The sequence below is a fragment of the Thermobia domestica genome, chromosome 13 (genome assembly GCF_964235325.1).
Source record: "Thermobia domestica chromosome 13, izTheDome1.hap1.1, whole genome shotgun sequence".
Classification (NCBI taxonomy): Eukaryota; Metazoa; Arthropoda; class Insecta; order Zygentoma; family Lepismatidae; genus Thermobia; species Thermobia domestica.
Window position 1 is genome coordinate 216,717,062 of NC_137466.1, and position 20,933 is coordinate 216,737,994.

The 20,933-nt window shown below is 34.8% G+C and overlaps 1 protein-coding gene across 1 annotated transcript in view; it reads left to right on the forward strand.

Annotated features, from left to right (window-relative positions):
• Positions 1–20,933, forward strand: part of LOC145667971 (uncharacterized) — a 147,874-nt gene that overhangs the window by 47,804 nt on the left and 79,137 nt on the right. The window contains exons 10-13 of the mRNA XM_081735396.1: positions 8,516–8,699; positions 9,720–9,806; positions 11,219–11,409; positions 12,466–12,750. Coding sequence (XP_081591522.1) covers positions 8,516–8,699; positions 9,720–9,806; positions 11,219–11,409; positions 12,466–12,750 — 747 coding nt within the window. The remainder of the gene's footprint in view (positions 1–8,515; positions 8,700–9,719; positions 9,807–11,218; positions 11,410–12,465; positions 12,751–20,933) is intronic.

A 20,933-nucleotide genomic window follows, 5' to 3' on the forward strand; every position in this document is an offset into this window, starting at 1 on the left:
GTTTTATGAGTTCTAGTTCCTCTAAGAATAGAGGTATATAAAAGTTGAGTTCACATTTCGTAAAGGAGAGTTCAAGTTTTGTGTTCCATGTAAAAGTTTTCCGTTGTAACTATTTTTTACCAAAATATATAAGTTTAATTAAAATTTGCGTACTCTTGCCCCCCATTCCTATAATTGAGATTTCACTATAAAGCTTTTCTCACACCATTGACGCACTTGGGGGATTAGCACTGGGGGAAAAGTAACCGGGATAATCCCACGTAGCAATGTAGTTGCTGCTCCGAACAATCCGGAAGAGTTAAGATGAGTCTCCAGCAAAATAAATCTCCAAAGTGAAATGCTAATGTTGGAGGGCGCGTTTATAATTTATGCGCACAAGGTCTATGAGAAGGGGACTTCACTAGTTGGTGCAAGCCTTAAGAAAGCGTCCTTCATCGTCTAGTACCTTATGCCCATTAACATAAAATCATACCTAATTCCCAACGCGACGTGCGTGGTTACGGCTTCTAAACCTGGAGTCAAACTCCTCGAGCGCAAAGCTTCGAGATAAGAGCAGCAATAGTTCATTGAAGAATGTTGGCAATTCATTCTGAAAACCACTCAGTTAAATCACCTCTATACACATGCAAACAGAATAGGAAAAGAATGTAGTTAATATTAGTCCACTGGCCACGACGCACCAGACATTGCGATAACTCGGGCGTGAGAAAGTGCAGATAACTAACTGGAAAAGCGGTAAGGCTGGTCCCATTCCGGTCCACGAACATCTGGTCAGTTAGTATTTACATAAATGATTAAAGAAAGCACTTAATTCAGTTCCAAATAACTGCTCAATATATACTGTGCATATTAAAAAGTCAGGGAGAAACACTAAAAAGGTTCGTAGCTCACCAAAAAACAATGTTTTAAATATATATATGAAAAAACAATCAGAGACTTCTTTGTCCAGTTGCGTGGGAAGAAAGTAATTCTTACCGAAGAAAGAACTTATTTGCGTCGCAAAATAAAGTATAAACCGAAAAAATAATCACTGTCTTTACGAAATATACAGAGCGTCAACAAAACATACTTCTATAACCAGGTGGCCATTATAGCTTTATAAAATTCGTTAGTTAATTCTCAATGTCCGTCTGTCTGTCCGTCCGTCCGTCCGTCTGTCTGTTATTTGCGATTTTCTACAATTTTGAGCCCTCCATTCGATAGAGCATAAAATACTATCTGAGAAATTGATCGAATTTTTCGCGTCACTCTTACTGTTCCCGAGATATTGGCCAAAAATGGCCGATTTCCCGAGATTTGAGGATCGTTATTCTGGAACCATAAGCCACAGAGAGATCATGTAAAAGTTAAAAATAGAGGTTTCTGTTAGGGAAGCCAAATGTTCTATAGAGGTTTAAAAATTAGGACTCTGTTCGCCGCACCAAATGTTCTATATAGGATATGAATTAATGGGGTTTTGGGTTCGTGTTCCGGCTGCCACAATTTACCTTATGTGCACCACCGTTGAAGTCACCGTTCCCGAAACTAAGATAGTTTATGATTTGATACGTCACTGTATCCGATCTGGGCATGGCGTCACACGTGTAAATTAAATGAAAGAACAGAAATGAGGATGTACTCCTCTATGCTAATTAGACAAAGAAAAGGCGTGAGGTACATGAATCACTAGGTGTAAAAAAAATAGTTTTTACACGGAAGATGTGATTTTGAAAGAGAAAGTGACTTATTTGGGTTTCGAACCATGACCCTGTTCATGTTTAATAATGAAGAAAATGAAGACTGATTTCACGGTCATGAAACCCTATCTTCCCGCGGTATTTCAGGGATTTAGGAAAATAAGAACCCCTAAACCGTTCGAGCAAGCGAAAATTTATTTGTTATTATTATTATTATTGAGGTGAGGGATGTAATAAGTGGCTTGTAAAAGAAAAGTTTGCAAATTTAGGTTAACAGTAAATAAAAGCTTTAATGATTAAAAATAAAGGTTAAAAATCAAGTATATATGAAAGAATAACAATAAATTTTGAAAGTATAATAACAAATAAAACAAAAACTGAGGGTAAGGCGTGAGACCTTAGCACCAAAATGTAACCTAGTCAAACGTATTGCAATTTTTCTCATGTATGTATTGCAATATATGTCAATACGAATTACATTGTCATTTTAGCACACATATATTTTAGCACACAGAAATATACTAATATACATGTATATAGATGAGATATTGAAATGCATACATATAACACAATTAATACATGAATATTATATATATAGATCTAAATATTTTATATATACAGATAAAATGCAAAGACATCTGTTCAAAAGGCTTTGGGAAAATTTAGTTGTTTTCTGCAATTTTATTATTATTATTATTATTATGTTGCAATATTTTCTTTTGACCTAGTCGTTGATCGTTGTCTATGCGCATAGATCTTGATCTTCCTATTGCTTAGGAGAATCAAGATAATTAGTTGATTGCGGCTTTGCTTAGCCTAACGTTTACGTGATATGTGAATAATTATTCAGTTTCTAGAATACCATGTTTAGCCAACGGGTACCGTGTCCTTAACATGACTACCTATATCATCATCATCATAGGTATTCTGCCTTTATTGGCAGGTCACTTGCCGCAGCTGAGAAGCTTCCATGCTCCACGATCCTCCGCTAACCTTTTCGTCTTCGCTTGTGATCTTTCTGTTTTAATATCATCCATTAATGGTAGTCTCCTTCGCCTCCTCCCTCTCTTTCCCGCCACTATACCCTCTAGGACGTCCCTCATGATACAATCTCTTCTTAGGCAATGTCCGAACCAGTTTCTCTTCCTCTTCCTAATAATATCTAGAAGTGTTCTTTTCTCACACACCATTTCTAACACTCTCTCATTCGTTTTCCGCTCTAACCAACTTATTCTTTCCATTCTTCTCCATACCCACATTTCGAAGGCTTTCATTCGACTTTCGTCACCCTTACGTATTGTCCCCGTTTCCGCCCCATACAGTACAACACTCCGCACGAAGCATTTTATGAGTCTTTTTCTCAACTCTTTATTCAAGGTCCCACAAAACAGACTTTTCTTCCTCCTAAATGCTTCTTTCGCCATTCCTATCCTTGTTTTTATTTCACGTTCGCATTTCATGTCATTACTAAGAATACTACTCAGGTATCGAAAACTATTCACTTGTTCTATTTTCTCCCCTCCTACTTTTATATTTGACACAGACCTCTTCGTTCCAATCACCATGGTTTTTGTCTTTCTAACATTTATTTTCATCCCATATTCTTCAAAGCCCTTTCTCATTTCTTCTAACATTTTATTGATTTTCCTTTCAAATTCTGCAAGAAACGCCATATCGTCTGCAAATCTTATGCATCTAATCATTCTACCTCCTACCGAAATGCCGTCATCATAATGTAAACTCTTTTTCACTATCTCTTCTAGATAGACATTAAATAGTGTTGGCGAGAGGCAGCATCCTTGTCGAACTCCTCGTCCAATTGCACTCTCTTCCGTCAGTTCTTCCCCTATCCTAGCACTTACTTGTTGGTTCATGTATAAGTTTCTTATGAGTCTTCTATCTTTCCTTTCCAACCCTATCTTTGTTAGAACTACCTATAAGATTTATGTATTTAATTTTTCTATCCAATGCTTCTCTATTTGATTTCACAATTCTACATTCTTTCAACTCTCGTAAGGATACTAATTGAAATTAATTTTAATTTCACAAGTACCTACTAGAAAATGGTAATACATATAATTACTTCATACTAACAAAATAATCACTACATGACTTTACGTATTATACATCCAAGTAATACTTGGTTATGGTATGCTTTGAACATTTTTAAAGAATTCGACATAAAAAGAAATAAAATCGTAGCTTGAACTCTGGCGTTACTTTCTTAACTAACATTACATACTTTCTAAAGAGTATCTGCGGTTTTATACAGTTACATCTGGTTAGTTTCTTTCCATGAACCAATTTTAAGCTACATCTTGTAGAAACAAGTTGCTAAAATATTTCTTTAAGTCAACAAAAAATGTAGAGGTTTTCAAGATTATTCAGAATCGCTAAAGTTTCTCGAGAGCTAAAATGATACTTTTAAGACCGAAGACATTGCTTATTTACGTCTAATGTAAGAAATAGAATACTAATTTTGAAGTGATGAAAGCAAAGTTAACGTCTTTCCAAATCTCAGTTATTCTTGCAGTGTTTACGCAGCAACGTCTTGCATTTCTATTTAAGAATGGAAATTTGTCTTTCAGCACCAATAAGTAAAATAGTTTGGTCCTACCGTTCCCTGCCAGTGCTGTTCTCACCATACACCTTCTTACCACACACACACACACACAGATCTTTGCGGTTCCTGGGTTGGTGACACTTCGACGACACTTCCGGATGCTGCATTGCCGCTAAGGAGGTTTGCTTGGCCTTCATTTCTATCTGTATGAGGCGACGAATCCTAGACCTTTCATCGTCACTGTAGGGATCCACTTGGCACTTTCTTTCCTTGCTGTGTGTGACCATATTATAGCACTCCTTGTCACTACACTTCACTAACACCATTTTTTTATTTTACGGCGGGTGTGTGAGTGTTTCAGAAAATGTTTCTCAAAAAGTGTCTATGATTCTAAGTTTCGTGCTTGAGCCATGATGTTGTTACTGTTTCAATATTGTGATCACTAAGTATCGATAGGATGTAACGAGAGAGTCAAATAAGTTTAGTTTTCTTAACTCCAAATTGTAATATGTAATATACAAAAATATGTAAATATCTTGATTCTTGTTACAAGTTTGTGGCTCGCTAAAGAAAGTGATGCGTAAGTAGCATCTACGTCAGACCGTATTGTATGTGGACATTGCGGCTATGTGTTAACTTAGCCTGCCATCATTGTTACGATCAATTTAAGTGTGTATAATTCTATGTGGTGTCGTGTTAAGTGTAAGTTGAAATGTTGTGTTCTACACACTTGATGATTTCAGACTGTCTCGAGGTTTTTAGCTACCAATTTTCCTGATGATTTGGATCCGCCTATAACATATTTTCTGAACTTTTCTTCTTTCTGATTGGTTTAGTGGTTTTTTGCTTGTGTTTTCTATTTCTAATTAAGGTATACGCCCCTTAACGGTGCTGGAGCGTCTGTTTCCCGAAAACGTGATTTTTTAACATTTCACAATATGCTTTTAAAATTTTCTGGAATTTAGAATCGGCGACTTCCTGTCCTGATGTGACTTTGTTAAAGTCTCAGAGATGTGTAAAAAGTTTATCTCTTCTTGGTTGGGAGACGAATGATCTGATAAGTGCTCTTCACAAATTTTCAGGAATTATCTTCCATTCCGATTCCATTCAATTGAGTAGAAACAAACATTGTGTTCGTGGGTCTTTTTGGGGTTCTCCCGTTTCCTCCCACCTTCTTCATTCCACCTTTTCATTCATTTCTCATCATCATCGTCTCCTTTAGCCTAACTGGCATAAGCGTGGAACGTAAAACTTAAAAATTTCATTTCATTTCCATTTGGGTAGATTTGCCGTTTCCTTGCTCTTTCACAAGATGATGCTAAAAGTTTTTCGAAATCCTTGTCCCTTTATTCACTGAGTCAACGCCTCTGTGTGTGCGTGTGTGTGATCGGATGAGAAACAACGATGGACAGTATTGTTAATCCTTTCTATTCAACTGTTGCTTAGGTAAAAAGTAAAAAAGAAAAGAAAAAGCACCTTTTGCTTGAACTGGGAGGAAACCTAAAGAAAACTGTGATCCTGTTTGTTATAAGTCCTTTTTTAAATACATACACACAAAATTTTAAATGGTATTCACTTCTAAAAGATGTATTTGATATTAAAATTAAATAAGAATTCACATATACAGCAATTGTTACAATCATATTGGTGTTGCCCAATACCTAATATGATGGTGAACATTTTGGTACCAAAAAGTAACCGGTGGTATCTGGACAACTGTCTACTGCCAAACTGGCCATCGTTTCCCAGATATTGGCCAAAAATTTCGAATGTGTAACATTTGAAGAGTCTTTTCTTGGGAACCGTAATTCATAGAGAGATGATATTTTGCGAATTTTTTGCGAGAAACAAAAAAAAGGTGTGGATTAAAATATTTACTTTTACATGCATCAATAATCACAATTATTCTTCCCGCTCCATCTCTCCATTCTTTTTAAGTTCATCCTGGCAATGCTCTTGGGAGTATTCTCAACTGGTTAGATATATGTAACTACTATAGCATAGCATTAAGCCCTCAAAATGTAATGCGCGTAATGGGCAGTTCTTCAAGGAAAAAAATAACCAATGTTTTCGTTCTCATTCAGGGATCGGGGGAAAACATCTTCACTGAGGTTGGAAACTCAAATCTTTATTATTCATTCACAACTACCTTCAATTTTCGTAAGAAAATCCCTTTATGTGGTTCCAAGTTCATAAAGCTCCGATGACAAGCTGATACTTGAATTCTTACTTCTCGCATGTTAAACTCTACTTCAGTATACAATAGATTATTGTATTTAATTGAGAGTAAGCACATTATAATATAGAGCTATAACAAATGATTCATTCATGTTAGAAGGATATATTTTCAAAACTATTTCATTATAAGCATGAAAGATACATGAAAGGAACCACACACTCACCAAGATTATACATCCTCTACAAGCATTCAATATTTGCTCCTTTGGTGACACGACACACGTCCAGGCGATACTCGAACCCATTGCATACATCTTGTAGCATACTCCTGTCAATTGTCTCCACTGCAGCACTGATGCGCTCTTTGAGCTCGACTAAGGTTTGCTGCATTATGGATACGCAAACAAGGCACTTAACATACCCCCACAGAAAGAAGTCAAATTGCGTTAACTCAGGATGTGGGAGGCCAGGTGCTATTTTTTTCACAAGCAACCACTCTGCTTAAATTGCCGATCCATCGCAAAATGCTTTCTTTACATGTCGGTTCTATTTCATAGTCTTTTCTGAAAGAGCGTTGAACGGCTATAACAGACGAACATCTGCCATATTAAAACACACCAAAACTTGTTTTCTTTTCCCTCCATTTTCGACAGGTACTAACCTAGTACTGCCATACTGCCACACCCGATCGGAAAGATCTTCTATTGCTACACAGTTCAAACTTGGTAAGTTTTTTTTTTCATATATCTTCCATGTGCGTAGTTTTAATATGTTTAAAAATATAGCATTTTCAAAACGAATGAATTATTTATGTTAACCTTGTAACGTTTCCATTACGTTACAATACCCCGCGGTTTCGAAATTAAACTATTGTGGAAAACACTTAATTGTTTTTTTTCTACAAAATGTTTTGATGAACTCCGTTCAAGCGCAAAATAGTGTTCAAGACACTGCTAACTACTTATTTTAATTATTGAGATAAAATAAAAATTATTTACTAATCAACGTTTATTAACAATATCCTACTGAAGGTTTTTTATAGTTCCTCTTTATACAAGAATTTGTGTAACATCACAAAATTTCGCTTCAACATTTACCATTTCCTAGTCTTTGTCAATTCTTTTGTAAGTTCAAATTACAGCGTTTCAAGAAATATTATCAAACTATTTGAAGAAATGTGTAATTGAAATTATAGCGATGTTTTTCCTTCATCAATACAGACTTCTTTTTATATATTTTATTTAGATACTGCTAAAATGCATTCTTTTACTGTACTCTTGATACCATAGTATGTATTGCTTTGAAGTAACCGTTTTTTTTTTATTCAAACTTTGGAATACTTTCTTGAATTGAATCTGTTAGAGCGTAAACAGGAGAAAATTCGAGAACGCTTTACCTTTGGAAATCGGAAAATATAAAGACTTACCAGAAATATCGTCGTTTATACACAAATATATGCCTAGGACATTTCTAATGTATGATAAGATTTTTTGTTTTTCAGGATTGGACTAAGGATTACCTTTTTGACTTTCGGCTTCTATGGTAATGTTAGCCTGTCACATAAAACAGTTGACGTATATTCCAAGTGCGCGGGAAATTTTGAAGGAAGAGAGAAATGGGGAAGGAAGGAAGTAGACTGGGATCATTACCGTCCCGGCATTCACCTGGTGTGAATGAGGGGAATCCAGGAAATGCTTATTGAGAATGGAGGCCTAAACAAGCTTTTACACTTTTTCGACCGAGTGTTTCCAACGGGAATCGAACAAAATATCTTTTGTCTTCAAAATATCAAAAGTACAATAATATTGGGTATTTAATTATTCAAAAATTGCTTCCGTCGAATGTTCTTTAGTTTTGAAATATTCTCCTTTTTCTACTGGCTAATTTAATTGTTAACTACTTTATGGTATTATAATACTCGAAACGTTAGTGTAACTGTATTAGGAAATAATGTATTAAACGATATCCATACGTATTATTTTCGTGTAACTTAACTAAACTAAATTTTGCATTCCGTTTCTTAGAAGTTAGTAAACTTATAATAATTTTAATTTCGATTATTTCAATAATTATGCGTTTCCATTTCATATGTTATCAGCTCGATGTCTACCGGACTAAACTCAATGAGTGGTCTGATTGTTGAAGATTTTATTAGACCAGCGTTGAAAAGCAATATGTCAGAACAGACAGCTAGTTTCACTATGAAAGTGATTGTGGCCATTCTTGGAGGAATATGTGTAGCTGGCGTATTTGTTGTCGAAAACTTAGGATATATTTTACAGGTAACAATTAATTCTTGTGTAAGTTAAACTCACGAAGCTTGTTTAAAGCAGTTTACTGTAAAACAATTCATTTTGTTGCATTTAAATTTATTACAAGAAACAATTTTAAAATTCATTCCCACTTATATTATTACGTAACCGTATACTGTAGAAATATTAGCAAATGGTTTCCAATGTTTCCAATGGTTGCATTCACGAAAATCAGTCGTTAAATGGTAAGAGAAGAAAAAAAAAAGAAAAATTACAACAAATGATTTTTACTACAATTTCCTGAAAGTTATTCAAAAGTTGATTTAATATTTTTGAATATGTTAGAGGATGTTTTTCTCTCCACCATCAGTATTTATACATTAGAAATATCAAAGACAATAGAAACACATAAAATTATCAATAACGGATATAGCTCTAACTTAATTATTGCATTGTTCATCGTTAAAATGAAGAAACCGCAATTTCAATTCGATAGGACAGCAGATAAATAAGTAAAGTAGAATATGGTCTTCAACCATGGAAGTAAATATAGGTCAATTACTCAAAATATCATGTGGTATTTAAAATGATCTCGGAAATGGATGATTTGAGTTCTGAGTCTAAAACTCGTTATTAGATAGATGTAATGAGAACAGTGGTAACACCAGGTTTAATTGTTGGATATGGCAATCGGAAATGCAGAGTAATTTGAGAGCACGGATATCGTTTTGCAAACCGAAAATGACAGTTTTATAATAAATTGAAGAACAAAAGAGCAGTTTCCTTTTTCAATAGAACTTCAACTCCCATCTGTTGGCAGTTGAGTGAAACTCTGATTTACTTTTTCAGTTAATATATTTATTTATTCGGATGTGGCTTCTGAATCCATGTTTTCTTTCTTAAAAAGTGTCTTACACCACTGGAATTTTAACTTGTCTAATTGATGATGCTTTAATTCGAATACTTATATGCTTTGATTCAAATGTTTCTTTTATTATTAATGTATAATAATTGTAAAATTTTTAATAAAAGATTCTCTTGTTTCCTCAGGCAGTGTATAGCTTAACTGGAATATCCGATGGTGCTCTTTTTGGACTATTCACATTAGGAATGTTCTTTCCTTGCGCAAATGAATTGGTATATATGTAGCAACATATGATAATTCATGGTCCATGTATATATATATATATATATATATATACAGGGTGATAGGTAACTCCACCGACAAACTTTGGGAGGTGATTCCTTATATGAAATGAAAGAAAAAAGTTCTGATATACATAGGTCGAAAAACGTCTCCTTTCATGGTTATAAATCGCCGAAAATTTGAAAAATCATGTTTCGAAACGCCCTGGCTTAGAAACTATAGGACCTATCCCAAGCGGTTTAAGGAATTACACAGAAACCAGTATGCGATCTATCTAAATATCCATGTTTTCACATCTTCCGATATCGGCGAAACGAACGCGCCATTAGTACTTAAAGAAGTATCCCTATACCTCAACTTCCTTTTTAGAGTTCGTTTCGCCGATAACGGACCACGGTTGAACATGGATATTTAGATAAAGCCCATAGTAGTTCCTTTGTAATTCCTTAGACCGCTTGGGATCGGTTCTGTAGTTTCTAAGGCAGAGCGTTCCGAAACGTGAATTTTCGAATTTTCGACGGCTCATAACTCTGAAGGGAGACGTTTTTCGACCCATGTTTATTAGAATTTTTTTCTTTCATTTCATGTAAGGAATTACCTCCCAAAGTTTGTCGGTGGAGTTACCTACCACCCTGTATATATGAAAGAGAGAGTTTGATTATTTTAATTGAAAGTCGAGTGAAATATTTATAATTTTTGAATAGTGTATTATTTACAAGAGATATATTACAAAATGCAGAAGGTCTTGCTTAAGTGCGTGTCGAAATCAATATTATAGGCATTTCTGATAGTTGTAATGCAAATATTCACTATCCATTGCTGATCCTTTTATAATTATTTTTATATTTTACTATCATCATTGTATTAAAAATTGTAAGTTGCATTATTGTGGAAAAGAATATTATCTCTCATTGATTTTAAAGCAAATCTGATTAAAATTTATTTGCGAAAATTTCACTTAATCCAAGCCAAAAATGAATGGTCAATCCTAGGGAGCCAAAAACGTTCACACCATCATATCGAACATGCCTCTAAAAAAGACCAAAGTGTATTACCATGCAAAATTTGATCGAGAGTGGATGACTTCAGTTTAGCTCATAAGATATGCATGTTCTAGACTTTTATAGAATTATTTTGAATTGTGTTGAGTTCAGAGTTTTTTTTTTTTTTTTACAACCATTTTCTAATTCATGCATCCTTTATACCAACTTAGATTTGATCTTAAAATACTTTTACTTTCTCCTCGCAGTGTTACATCCAAATCACTATACGTGTGTGAAAGAATTATCATATATCTAGGTGTCAAGAATAAACATTTCCTTCGATATATATTTTACATATATCTTCAGATGCAAAAATTCTCAAATATAGCCATGCAATAAATTAAAACGTCTTCTTTAAGGGTGCACTTGTTGGCGGCATTGGTGCTCTCCTGTTGGTGGGTTGGATTTCTTTTGGTGCTCAAACTGCCATAGCAAGCAAACGGTTGATCTTCCCCACGAAACCTACATCAGTAGAAGGTTGTGCAACAGAAATTTTACAAATGACCAATATTTCTATTGTTGCCCCTGCATTAATCAGGAAACAGATCATGTAAGTAAAACGATTTGTCCAATCTCTTCTTATTTGGTGAATACTAGTATGTAGAGTCTTGCTCATAATACTAATCGCCAGTATGTTTAGTTTTTCAAGTTACCCGTTGCTTATACCATAGAAAGATTTTCTCCGAATGTCATACTAGAAATTCAATTTCCAGTGGGAAAATTAATATTAGAAACATAAACTAATTAAACTGAATTGAAAATAGTCAAACCTTTTAGATTTGAGGTGTGCGTTTTATTGCAGAAAGTTTAGCGGTCCACTCATCTGTTCACTAGTCTGTAAGAAGGAATCATAAAAAATTGATGGACACATACCAATGCAGGTAACTCCCACAGCATTCCGGTAAAGAAGTAGATAACGGTTCATGGGTTGGCCACCCTGTCATAAATCATTGTAAAAATAAGAATATTTAATTAAACCTTTTAAGAGTTTCTATCACTGCGAAATTAAAATACCGCTAATTTTATATTAATTATATGGTATCTTCAAATACATAAACGATGATCGAAAAGTGGACCAAATCTCCCTAGACGATGTTATTTTGCATGAGGTACCGTTATCACGAGCACCTAGTAGCTTTGCAGTTACTTAGAAACGCGAAAATAAATGCCGATTTTCGACATGGCTGGAAATCGAAAGCAGATAAATGAGTCATGATAACGGTATCTCACGCAAAATAATATTGTCTAGGGAGGTCTTGTTCCAATTTTCGATTATCTTTTATCTATTTGAAGATATCACATAATTACTGTAAAATTAGCGGTATTTTAATTTCGCAGTGAGGAGGCCTCTTAACCTATTTAACTCAAACATACTGGATTGTAGAATAACTAGATCACCAAAACTGTAACAAATATGATTACATCTCTGACTGGCGTATATTCAAATTCAGATTTTTTACTTCAACAAAATCATTATATTCTTTTAAAAAAAGTTTAAATTAGTAACGTCCATCCCCTAATAAAAATTTGTTTCTTAAGTAACTTTGAATTTTTAACAACAAAAACACATTTGAATATGCACTAATGTATGTTCTAATCGTTTCAGGGATGGTGTATTTCCTTTATACACATTATCATATATGTGGTATCCATTTCTTGGAGTGATGACAGTTATCGTAATAGGCCTAGCTGTAAGCTTCGTTTCCGGTGCCAATGACCCAAAGAAAATGGATCAAACTGTCTTCAGCCCAATCATTCGCAAATTTATACCAAAGATAGAAGAGGAAGGAGTTCAGAATGCCCTTCTCACAACAGTATTTGCCAACGACAAAGAGACAGCACAAGCTGTGACAGTATTTCCTAGTGACAACATAAAGCAGTCTGTGTCACTGTGATTAGAGTTTTTCAAAAGTCATATACATAATTGAGTTGGAAAATTGGTTTAATACAGAACACATCAATCAGGTAGTGGTAATTGATATTTTGAGCAAAGACTATATTAATGCCTCTTTCAGAATCAAATCTAATAAATTTAAGTAAACTAGTTACATTGAATTATTCAAGAAGTAACCTAAGAAAATTGTATAATGACCATCAGGATTCCTACTTGTTAAATAATGTGATAGTACTTTGTTACTGGTTTTCATCAATTACAGAATACTTACCGGATTGTATGACTATGTTTCACACTTGTTAGGTATAGTATATAGTATATATTTTTGGAGAGTATTGCCTAATGAATTAAATACTACTCGGTACAATGCAAACATAGAATCCATTCAAAATTTTAGAGGAAAACTTGTTAGTGCTCTCATGCATAATAATAAACCTCATGATCCTACATTTGGATGAAAATGTTGACGTAGTTGTTCTTAGTGCAAGACATATGTAACGAATGAAGTTTTAACGAATATTTATTGTCTCATATAATGTTATATAATTTTCCATTAATTTACTTATTTAAACCTTCAACATATTTATTTAATTTTGCATTTAATTTACAGCCAAAACTCTTACTCCTAAATGTATGGAGCGTTCAGAGTACAAAATAAGCAAGTCCTATTAACAAAGCTGAGAGAGAAAGAGACATATAGTTTGTGCGGTACGGTTAAGTATTTTACATTGAAATTTTGACATTGTTTTCTACATTAAAAGAGTGATCTACAATATCTAGCTCAACATAAATCTTTTAAGCTGTGAATGGAACTTCAAATAGAAATCATAAATTCTTGTACAGTTAATAAATTTGTGAACTGGCACCCAGGATATAGGCAACTAGAAGAACCCGTGGTTACTGTGCTCAATGTGAACGTCAGCCCACACTCAGACAATTACGTAAATCCACTATAACCTTTAATACAATTCAAGCATAATTTTCTCTTTTGACCTGTCTTGTCTCGGGTTTTTGTGATTAGATGATGACAATTTCCAGGAAGCTGCTTGTCTCTTTAGTTGTGGATCGTACAGGAGACGACAGGTTTCATCTCCTGTTATTATTCGGTTCAGGAACGTTCCATCAGCGTCAACACTTCTGATCGTTGGTTTTCTGTCAGAATGTGTGGGACACGCTGCTGGGTGACACGCAACATGTTGAAGTCATCTGTCAGAACGTTGTGACATGTATCATGGCTGATCTCTACTGGTTCTGCGATATCATCTACGGACTGAGAACGGCTAGAGTGCACAACCTTTGCAACCTCTTCGATCTTGTGTTCCGTTCGGACTGTTGTTGGTCAACCTACTGGCTCATAATACTCTAAACTGTTTCTCTCTTCCGTAAAACGTTGGTGCCTCTTAAACACAGCACTGCGGCCCAGTGCATTGTCACTATATGATTTCCTCATCATCTGCAACATTCCTGCAGTGGATTTGCCTAGTTTTTGGTAGAACTTGATGTTTGCTCCTTGATCAAACTGCGACATTCTCCAAATTCCGCCGAGGCGCAATCAACTCCTTTCACAACAGAAACAGTATGTCTGTTTAAACTCTATGCACAGATATGCCTTTTGCTGCGTCGAGAGATGAACTTCCACTGCCTCCGTCAGGATATACCTTATTATCTGTAGTATACTACTAGCACCACACTGCGTTACGTCCACGAACTTATTGACTGTGGTAGTATAAAGTATTTCCAAAATGATCAAAAGTGAGTTTGATTCCCTTGTGCTCTGAACGTGCCATATATTAATCCTGTACTGAAAATTCACGTCATTGTTTTCAATATTTAGTATCGCTTGCCAATGACTTAACTAGTTTTACTGCTCCCTAGATCGCTCGATCATCGATTTACTCACATCTGTCCCACGCACTTCAGCTGATATATATATATATATATATATATATATATATATATATATATATATATATATATATATATATATATATATTAAAAAACTTAAAAATTTTAGTTTTATTTTTCCTAAGTTATCACTACATACTTAATATGAATTATGTTCGTAGGAAATTAAATTAAATATGGTTTATTGTTGACTAGTGATTAATGATTAAATTTATACTTTAAAGGTAGAATGATATCATTGATTATAATCCTTAATATAAGTGTGGAGTAGAGGATAGTTTTATAAATGTCAACTAGGTTTCTAACAGGACCAACTTCCGTTTTATTCCTGGCTGTGGGTGGAACACGGGAGGGGGCGCGGCAAGCTGATTCCAATGACTCATTATTTAAAACTTTCAATAGACACCTAGCTAGACAAACATTGCAGTGACAATCATCCGGGTAATGCCCAGTGGGGATCCAGAAAGGGAGTGCAGAGCTCGCGCGCCCCTCCATGAGAAGTAAAATATATTCTAGTCCCTAATGTAGCCCTTGCTCAATGGCTATGGAAAAATGTTTTAAAATTTATCTCAAAAGAAAGATTCTAAGTGCATTCTACACTCATTGCAGATAATGTGTGCGTTTCCAGTTCATGGTAATCCTGGATTCTCTCGTGTTGAACAACTTGCCTTTCCTCAATTCCGCCTCCAGGCGGACGGAGATAAATACGTATTATGAAGCACTGTAGTCCACATTTTAAGTTAGCGAACCAAATATCGAAAAATGTCTGACGTTTATTTTTCAGACCTGCGTCCCTCCGTCAAAAATTCCTGGATCCACCTCCGGTGTCGGCTGTTGCCAATTAACTGCTAATAGTCATAGCATACCATGGGGTTTTCAAAAGTTCTTTGCATAAGGAACAATTTTCCGTATTCTTTTTTTTTTTCGTCCGTGCGCTCTATTACTATGAGCCGATATTGTTCTGTGTATTTATTTAGATAAATGTTCTCCAATCCACTTTGTGTAAGCACAGGTAAAACAAAAATGTCTGCACCAAATTAGCGTGCATGAAAACAAATGAGGAACTGGAATAATATAGGCTTGACATTTAAAAGGCAATGCTTGTTTAAAAAAAAACTGTGAAACGTGATATACCATAAAAATTGGGTAATAGATGTACGTACCATAAAACAGTAATGAGTTCAAAGGTGAAATCTCTCATTATGGTAGGAGTTATGCTATAACGATATTGTTTATTTTTAATATTATTACTTGTATTTTAATATCATTTACGGGCAATATGTGCTATTACAATATGCACAAGCTAGCTAAAAGAAGAAGAAGGAAATATAAAAAGAACCAAAATTAATTTTCTTTTCTGATATTATGATTGACGTTCTGTCGACATGGTAATTGGATGATATATGTTATCGGTCGTCAGAGCAATGAGTAATATATGATATAACAGACGATCCATCTGGTAGAATGAACATGTATGCTTTTAAAGGGTGTACATGTTTACTTCATTACGCGTTATAATAAAAGGTAATATCAAGATGGAGTGTTTAAGTGGATTTTGATAAATTAGTAAACTGGACATATTTGAATTGTGGACCTCATAATGCCAACCTGAAACGCTATGAAATCTCATCTCTAGACGCAAAAAAAATCAATTTTGCATTTGAATTTCCAACATTATATTATTATTATTATTATTATTATTATTATTATTATTATTATTATTATTATTATTATTATTATTATTATTATTATTATTATTAAAATAATAATGTCAAAATGATACTTATGTACTTTTTATGTGATATTTTCTTTTAATTTCTGCATGAATTATCGATCTTCTATGTTTATAAAATCGATTGTGAATTAGGGATGGCCACATTTTCCGGAAAAACGGAAAGCGGAAAATATTTTTCCGGAAACCGGGAAATTGAAAACGGAAGACGAAAAGTTTTCCGGAAAAACGGAAGACGAAAAATTTTCCGGAAAAGGGGACGAAAAGTTATCTGGAAAATGAGAATGTTCACTTGCATTAGTGAAATTGGTCGTTTTACATTAAGAAAAATAACGAAAAATGCTACGCGAACACAAGTAAATGAGGCAATGCTCTTCACCATCCAGTGCTATAGAAACGCAACTCAAACTTAACAGTGGATAGGAGAGGAAAGGTCGAGCAAATCAGCGACGAAACATTCCTTTCTGCTACATCTTTTTGTACACTTGCTTAACCACGTACTTTTTCTGTTTACGTGAGGGCTTGTGGATCATTCGTTTGCATCGAGAAATTCTGATCGTGCGTGTGTTTCGGTGAATCCCCGATTATGCGTGTGCCTGAGGGCAGACCCCTGGCAGTAAAGAGAGCTTGCAGTGTTTTATTAGTGCAACTGGTATGTTTATATTCCAACCATTTCTTCATTGCTTATCATGATCACTGTGATCTGTCAAGGTCACCGATCCTTGGGGCCAGGGGCAGCCCCCAAAGATCATGTGGACCCCGCAGTGTATTTATAAATATACAATATTTTGCATAATTTGAATTCAGTTTGTCTTAAAACCCTCATACATGCCTTCTGCATTTGAATGGATCACCAAAGTTACTGAGAAATCGGCGCCCTGATTCTATAGAATCCACACGCAGTAGTCTTGTATTATTTCATGAGCGGGAGTACACTACGGATTCCAACTGAGCTCAGGCGTTAGAACATCGGATTATCATTCAGAAGGTCGATGTTCGATTCAAGCGCCCGACTGTTTTTTTTCTGTAAGTTTATTATTCAGTTACACCCGACCTGTGCCATAGACTTTTTAAACCCATAAGATAAATTGAATTCTACTGATGTAATTCAATTTTACACTGTACCCTAGTGTTACCATCTTGCAACTATAAGAGTAACGAATTCCAAATAACGGTACTATTGACTATACATACTATAGTATGTAGCACAACTTGAAACTAGCGCCAGCTATTCATATAATGATCTATTCCACATAATTCTCCTCATAACTATTTCCGCCAATTTCTCTTAAACTGAAGGATGATTCCACATAGTCATCGATACATCAATTCAGTTCTCAATGCTGACTTATTATCTATGTTTTTGTATACATTTGAAAGTTTTACTTATTACTCTACATTCATATTTTGTTACAAAATTGTCAACTCCTAATGCAATCAAAGTTTTTTTTTTTTTATTTCAAAAACGTGGTTGATAATCTAGGTGCTTCTACCTCTATATCTCAGATTATTGCTTTACTTGGTGCAAGCTCAAATGCATCTGAAGTAACAGAAAGATCCCAGGAAAAATGTTTTACAAATAAGGGAACATAGTGGTACGTAAGGAACAGAAAAGAATTCTGTCTTATCTCAGAGACTCTAAACCTTGTTCTCCCGCAAGAGCAGAGGTGCTTCATAGTAAAATAAAAAATACAGTACCAAGGATCTTCTTCCTTTGCCTTTTGTTGAAACAGTCCGATTTCTTAAATTTATGAATGAAATAGAACCAAGTTACCGGTCACCGCCCAGGCAAACTGTGACTCGCCGTATGGAGGCCTTGTTTTCTAAGGAGAATTGTGGCTGCGGAATCGATTGATTTGACAACAGATAACTGGACTCCGCATGCTACGGAAAGCTATATTAAAATCACAGCCCACTATATGCTTTCATCTAAGTTTAATAAGTTCAGTCCTTCAAATAATTGAAATAGAAGAGAGGCACACAAGGGTAAACCTAACTCAGCACTTAGCACATGTTGCAGAGTAGTGGAATATTTCAGATAAAATACAATCAATTGTCTATTTTATTTATTTACTTGTTTACTTAAGAAGAACACAACAGGTAAGTCTATCCAATTACAGTGCTCATATCAGAGTTACATAAAATAGCTGTAATATATTTGCGAAATCTATCCTGACTCATACCGTGTATATCCAGAGCATTTTAACATTTACTCAGTTTGTTGTACACTGCACCCATCCTTCACGTTGGCGACTGTTTTGTTGCATTTGTTCGAGATTTCTTACAATAAAAGAAATTTCCATTGCCCACATGTATGTTTCCATTGGGTACCCTGAGATGAAATGTAGAGACCAAATGCTTACTATTTAATTTGTTATTTAGTATTTTGTACAAGAATATCATGTCATTTAACACTCCTCTGTGATTGAGAGACATTGTGTTAAAATTTTCATTATGAGAAGTACTATTTTCGTATCTGGGGAAGATGCCTCTTTTCTTGTGTACCAGAAACCGCAGAAATTTATTTTGAACTCTTTCTATTCAAATAGAGTCTTTCTTCGTGTGGGGGTTCCATATAATAGACGTGTATTCTAATTTTGATCTAACAAATGAAAAATATAATTTCAGTAAAGCATTCGACTTATTAAATTACCTTCCCATTCTCAAAACGAATCCAAAGTTTCTGTTTGCGTAATTTACAATTTGATTTATATGACGCTCACTTTGACAGTTTGTTCCTCCTTTGACAATGCAAGTAATATCGCAAGTGCGGTACGAGAACTTCCGTATGCATGCATATGTTGTTTTGTTCAATACTGTACAACTCTCTATAAATAAGGGTCTTGGAATAGAAAATATCGAGAAAATGTTATGTGTTGCTAGTCGGATTGTTTTCCACTTCCAGCATAGTACTTTGGCAACGTCAGAACTGGAAAAACAGTGAAGGTTATTAGGATTGGCAGTACATTCCCTTATACAACAAATTAAAACTCTGTGGAATAGCACACATAGAATGCTTGAGAGACTGATAGAACAAAAAGTGCTCTTAACAATGTATTATCAGATAGAAATGTAACAAAGGCGTCAGATTCTAAGAAGTTTAACAATTTAAAGATTTCCACTTTCTGAGGCTATTAGACTTTCACTCAAACAGCTACTGGTTCCTTACTATTTATCGTAGGATCGTGGTTCATACCTCGTTTTTTTCACGATAGAGCATACTTACCAACGGTACCAAGTGTTCGTATCATAAACCTTACCAAACAATCGGGAAAAAACGGTTTTCTTCTGAAAAAGTCACCCCTTCGTAATACTTGTGCTCCTCGGACCCGGCCTCGGTTTCACGTAGGGATCTAAAAAAATTGATAAATATCCAATGGTACGCACAATCCTTATGCAAAGTTTTAATTTGATATCTAGAAAACTAAAAGCGTGAAAAGGTTTTGAAATTTGCCTTAAGAAAAAAAGTCACGCCCCTTCGCCCCACTTGGCGTCGCCAAGTTGACCATCCGGTTCCAAAACGCATAAGCGATATTCTTTGGTCCATCCTTCACTTGAAAAATTAAAAAAAAAAAACTCCCGGCTTAAATACATGTTATAGAACCTAAATAAGCGGTCAAAGACGATATTACGGCATAGTATATAAATATACCAGAATTCTTAAAAAGGTTAAACTTTCTACAGACTAGGGATGACCACATTCTCAGGGAAAACGGAAAACGGAATATAATTCTTCCGGAAACTGGAAAATTAGAAAGGAAAGGCGGAAAATTTTCCGGAAAATCGGAAGACAGAAAATTTTCCAAAAAAACGAAAACGAAAATTTTCCGGAAAACGGAAGACGGAAAAATTTCCGAAAAAACGTAAACGAAAATTCCGAAAAAACGGAAGACGGAAAATATTCCGGAAAATCGGAACACTGAAAATTTTCCGGTAAAACGGAATATGTGATTTCTGGAAACCGGAAAACTCTTTTTCCGGAAATGGCCATCCCTATTGTGAATTACTATTTGGCTTAATCGAGAACGGATATATTTTGTTATGTTGTGAGAAATGCAGTGAATCCAACACATCTCCCTAAAATCCCTTTATACTGAGCCAAATGATGCTAGAAAAGTCTTACTCTCTACTCAGTTCGTGTGGAACATTTGCAAATTGATTGTTTCTCGTTTAATACAAAAGATATTACATTCTCTCTTTCATTGTTCATTGTTTTTTTCTTCATTCTTCAAACACCGGAGCACAAATTTCGTTTCTTCGTACTTGATTTTTAAGAACAACACATGACTAAGTTACTATTCACTAGCGTCTACTTCGCTGATAACAAAAAAAGAACTTAAGTCTAAAAGTTGAAAACACTACCATACTTGTTAATTAATCATTATATTTACTTCCCACCCATGAGCAATTTTGCTGGCGTTGAATAGTGATATAGTGAAAAATCCCATGTTTCCAATTTTGACGAACATTCCCTTTATCCCATTTCCAATAATTAATGTCAAAAATCCCAGAAAATGGGATTTTTCCACGGGTTGGCATCACT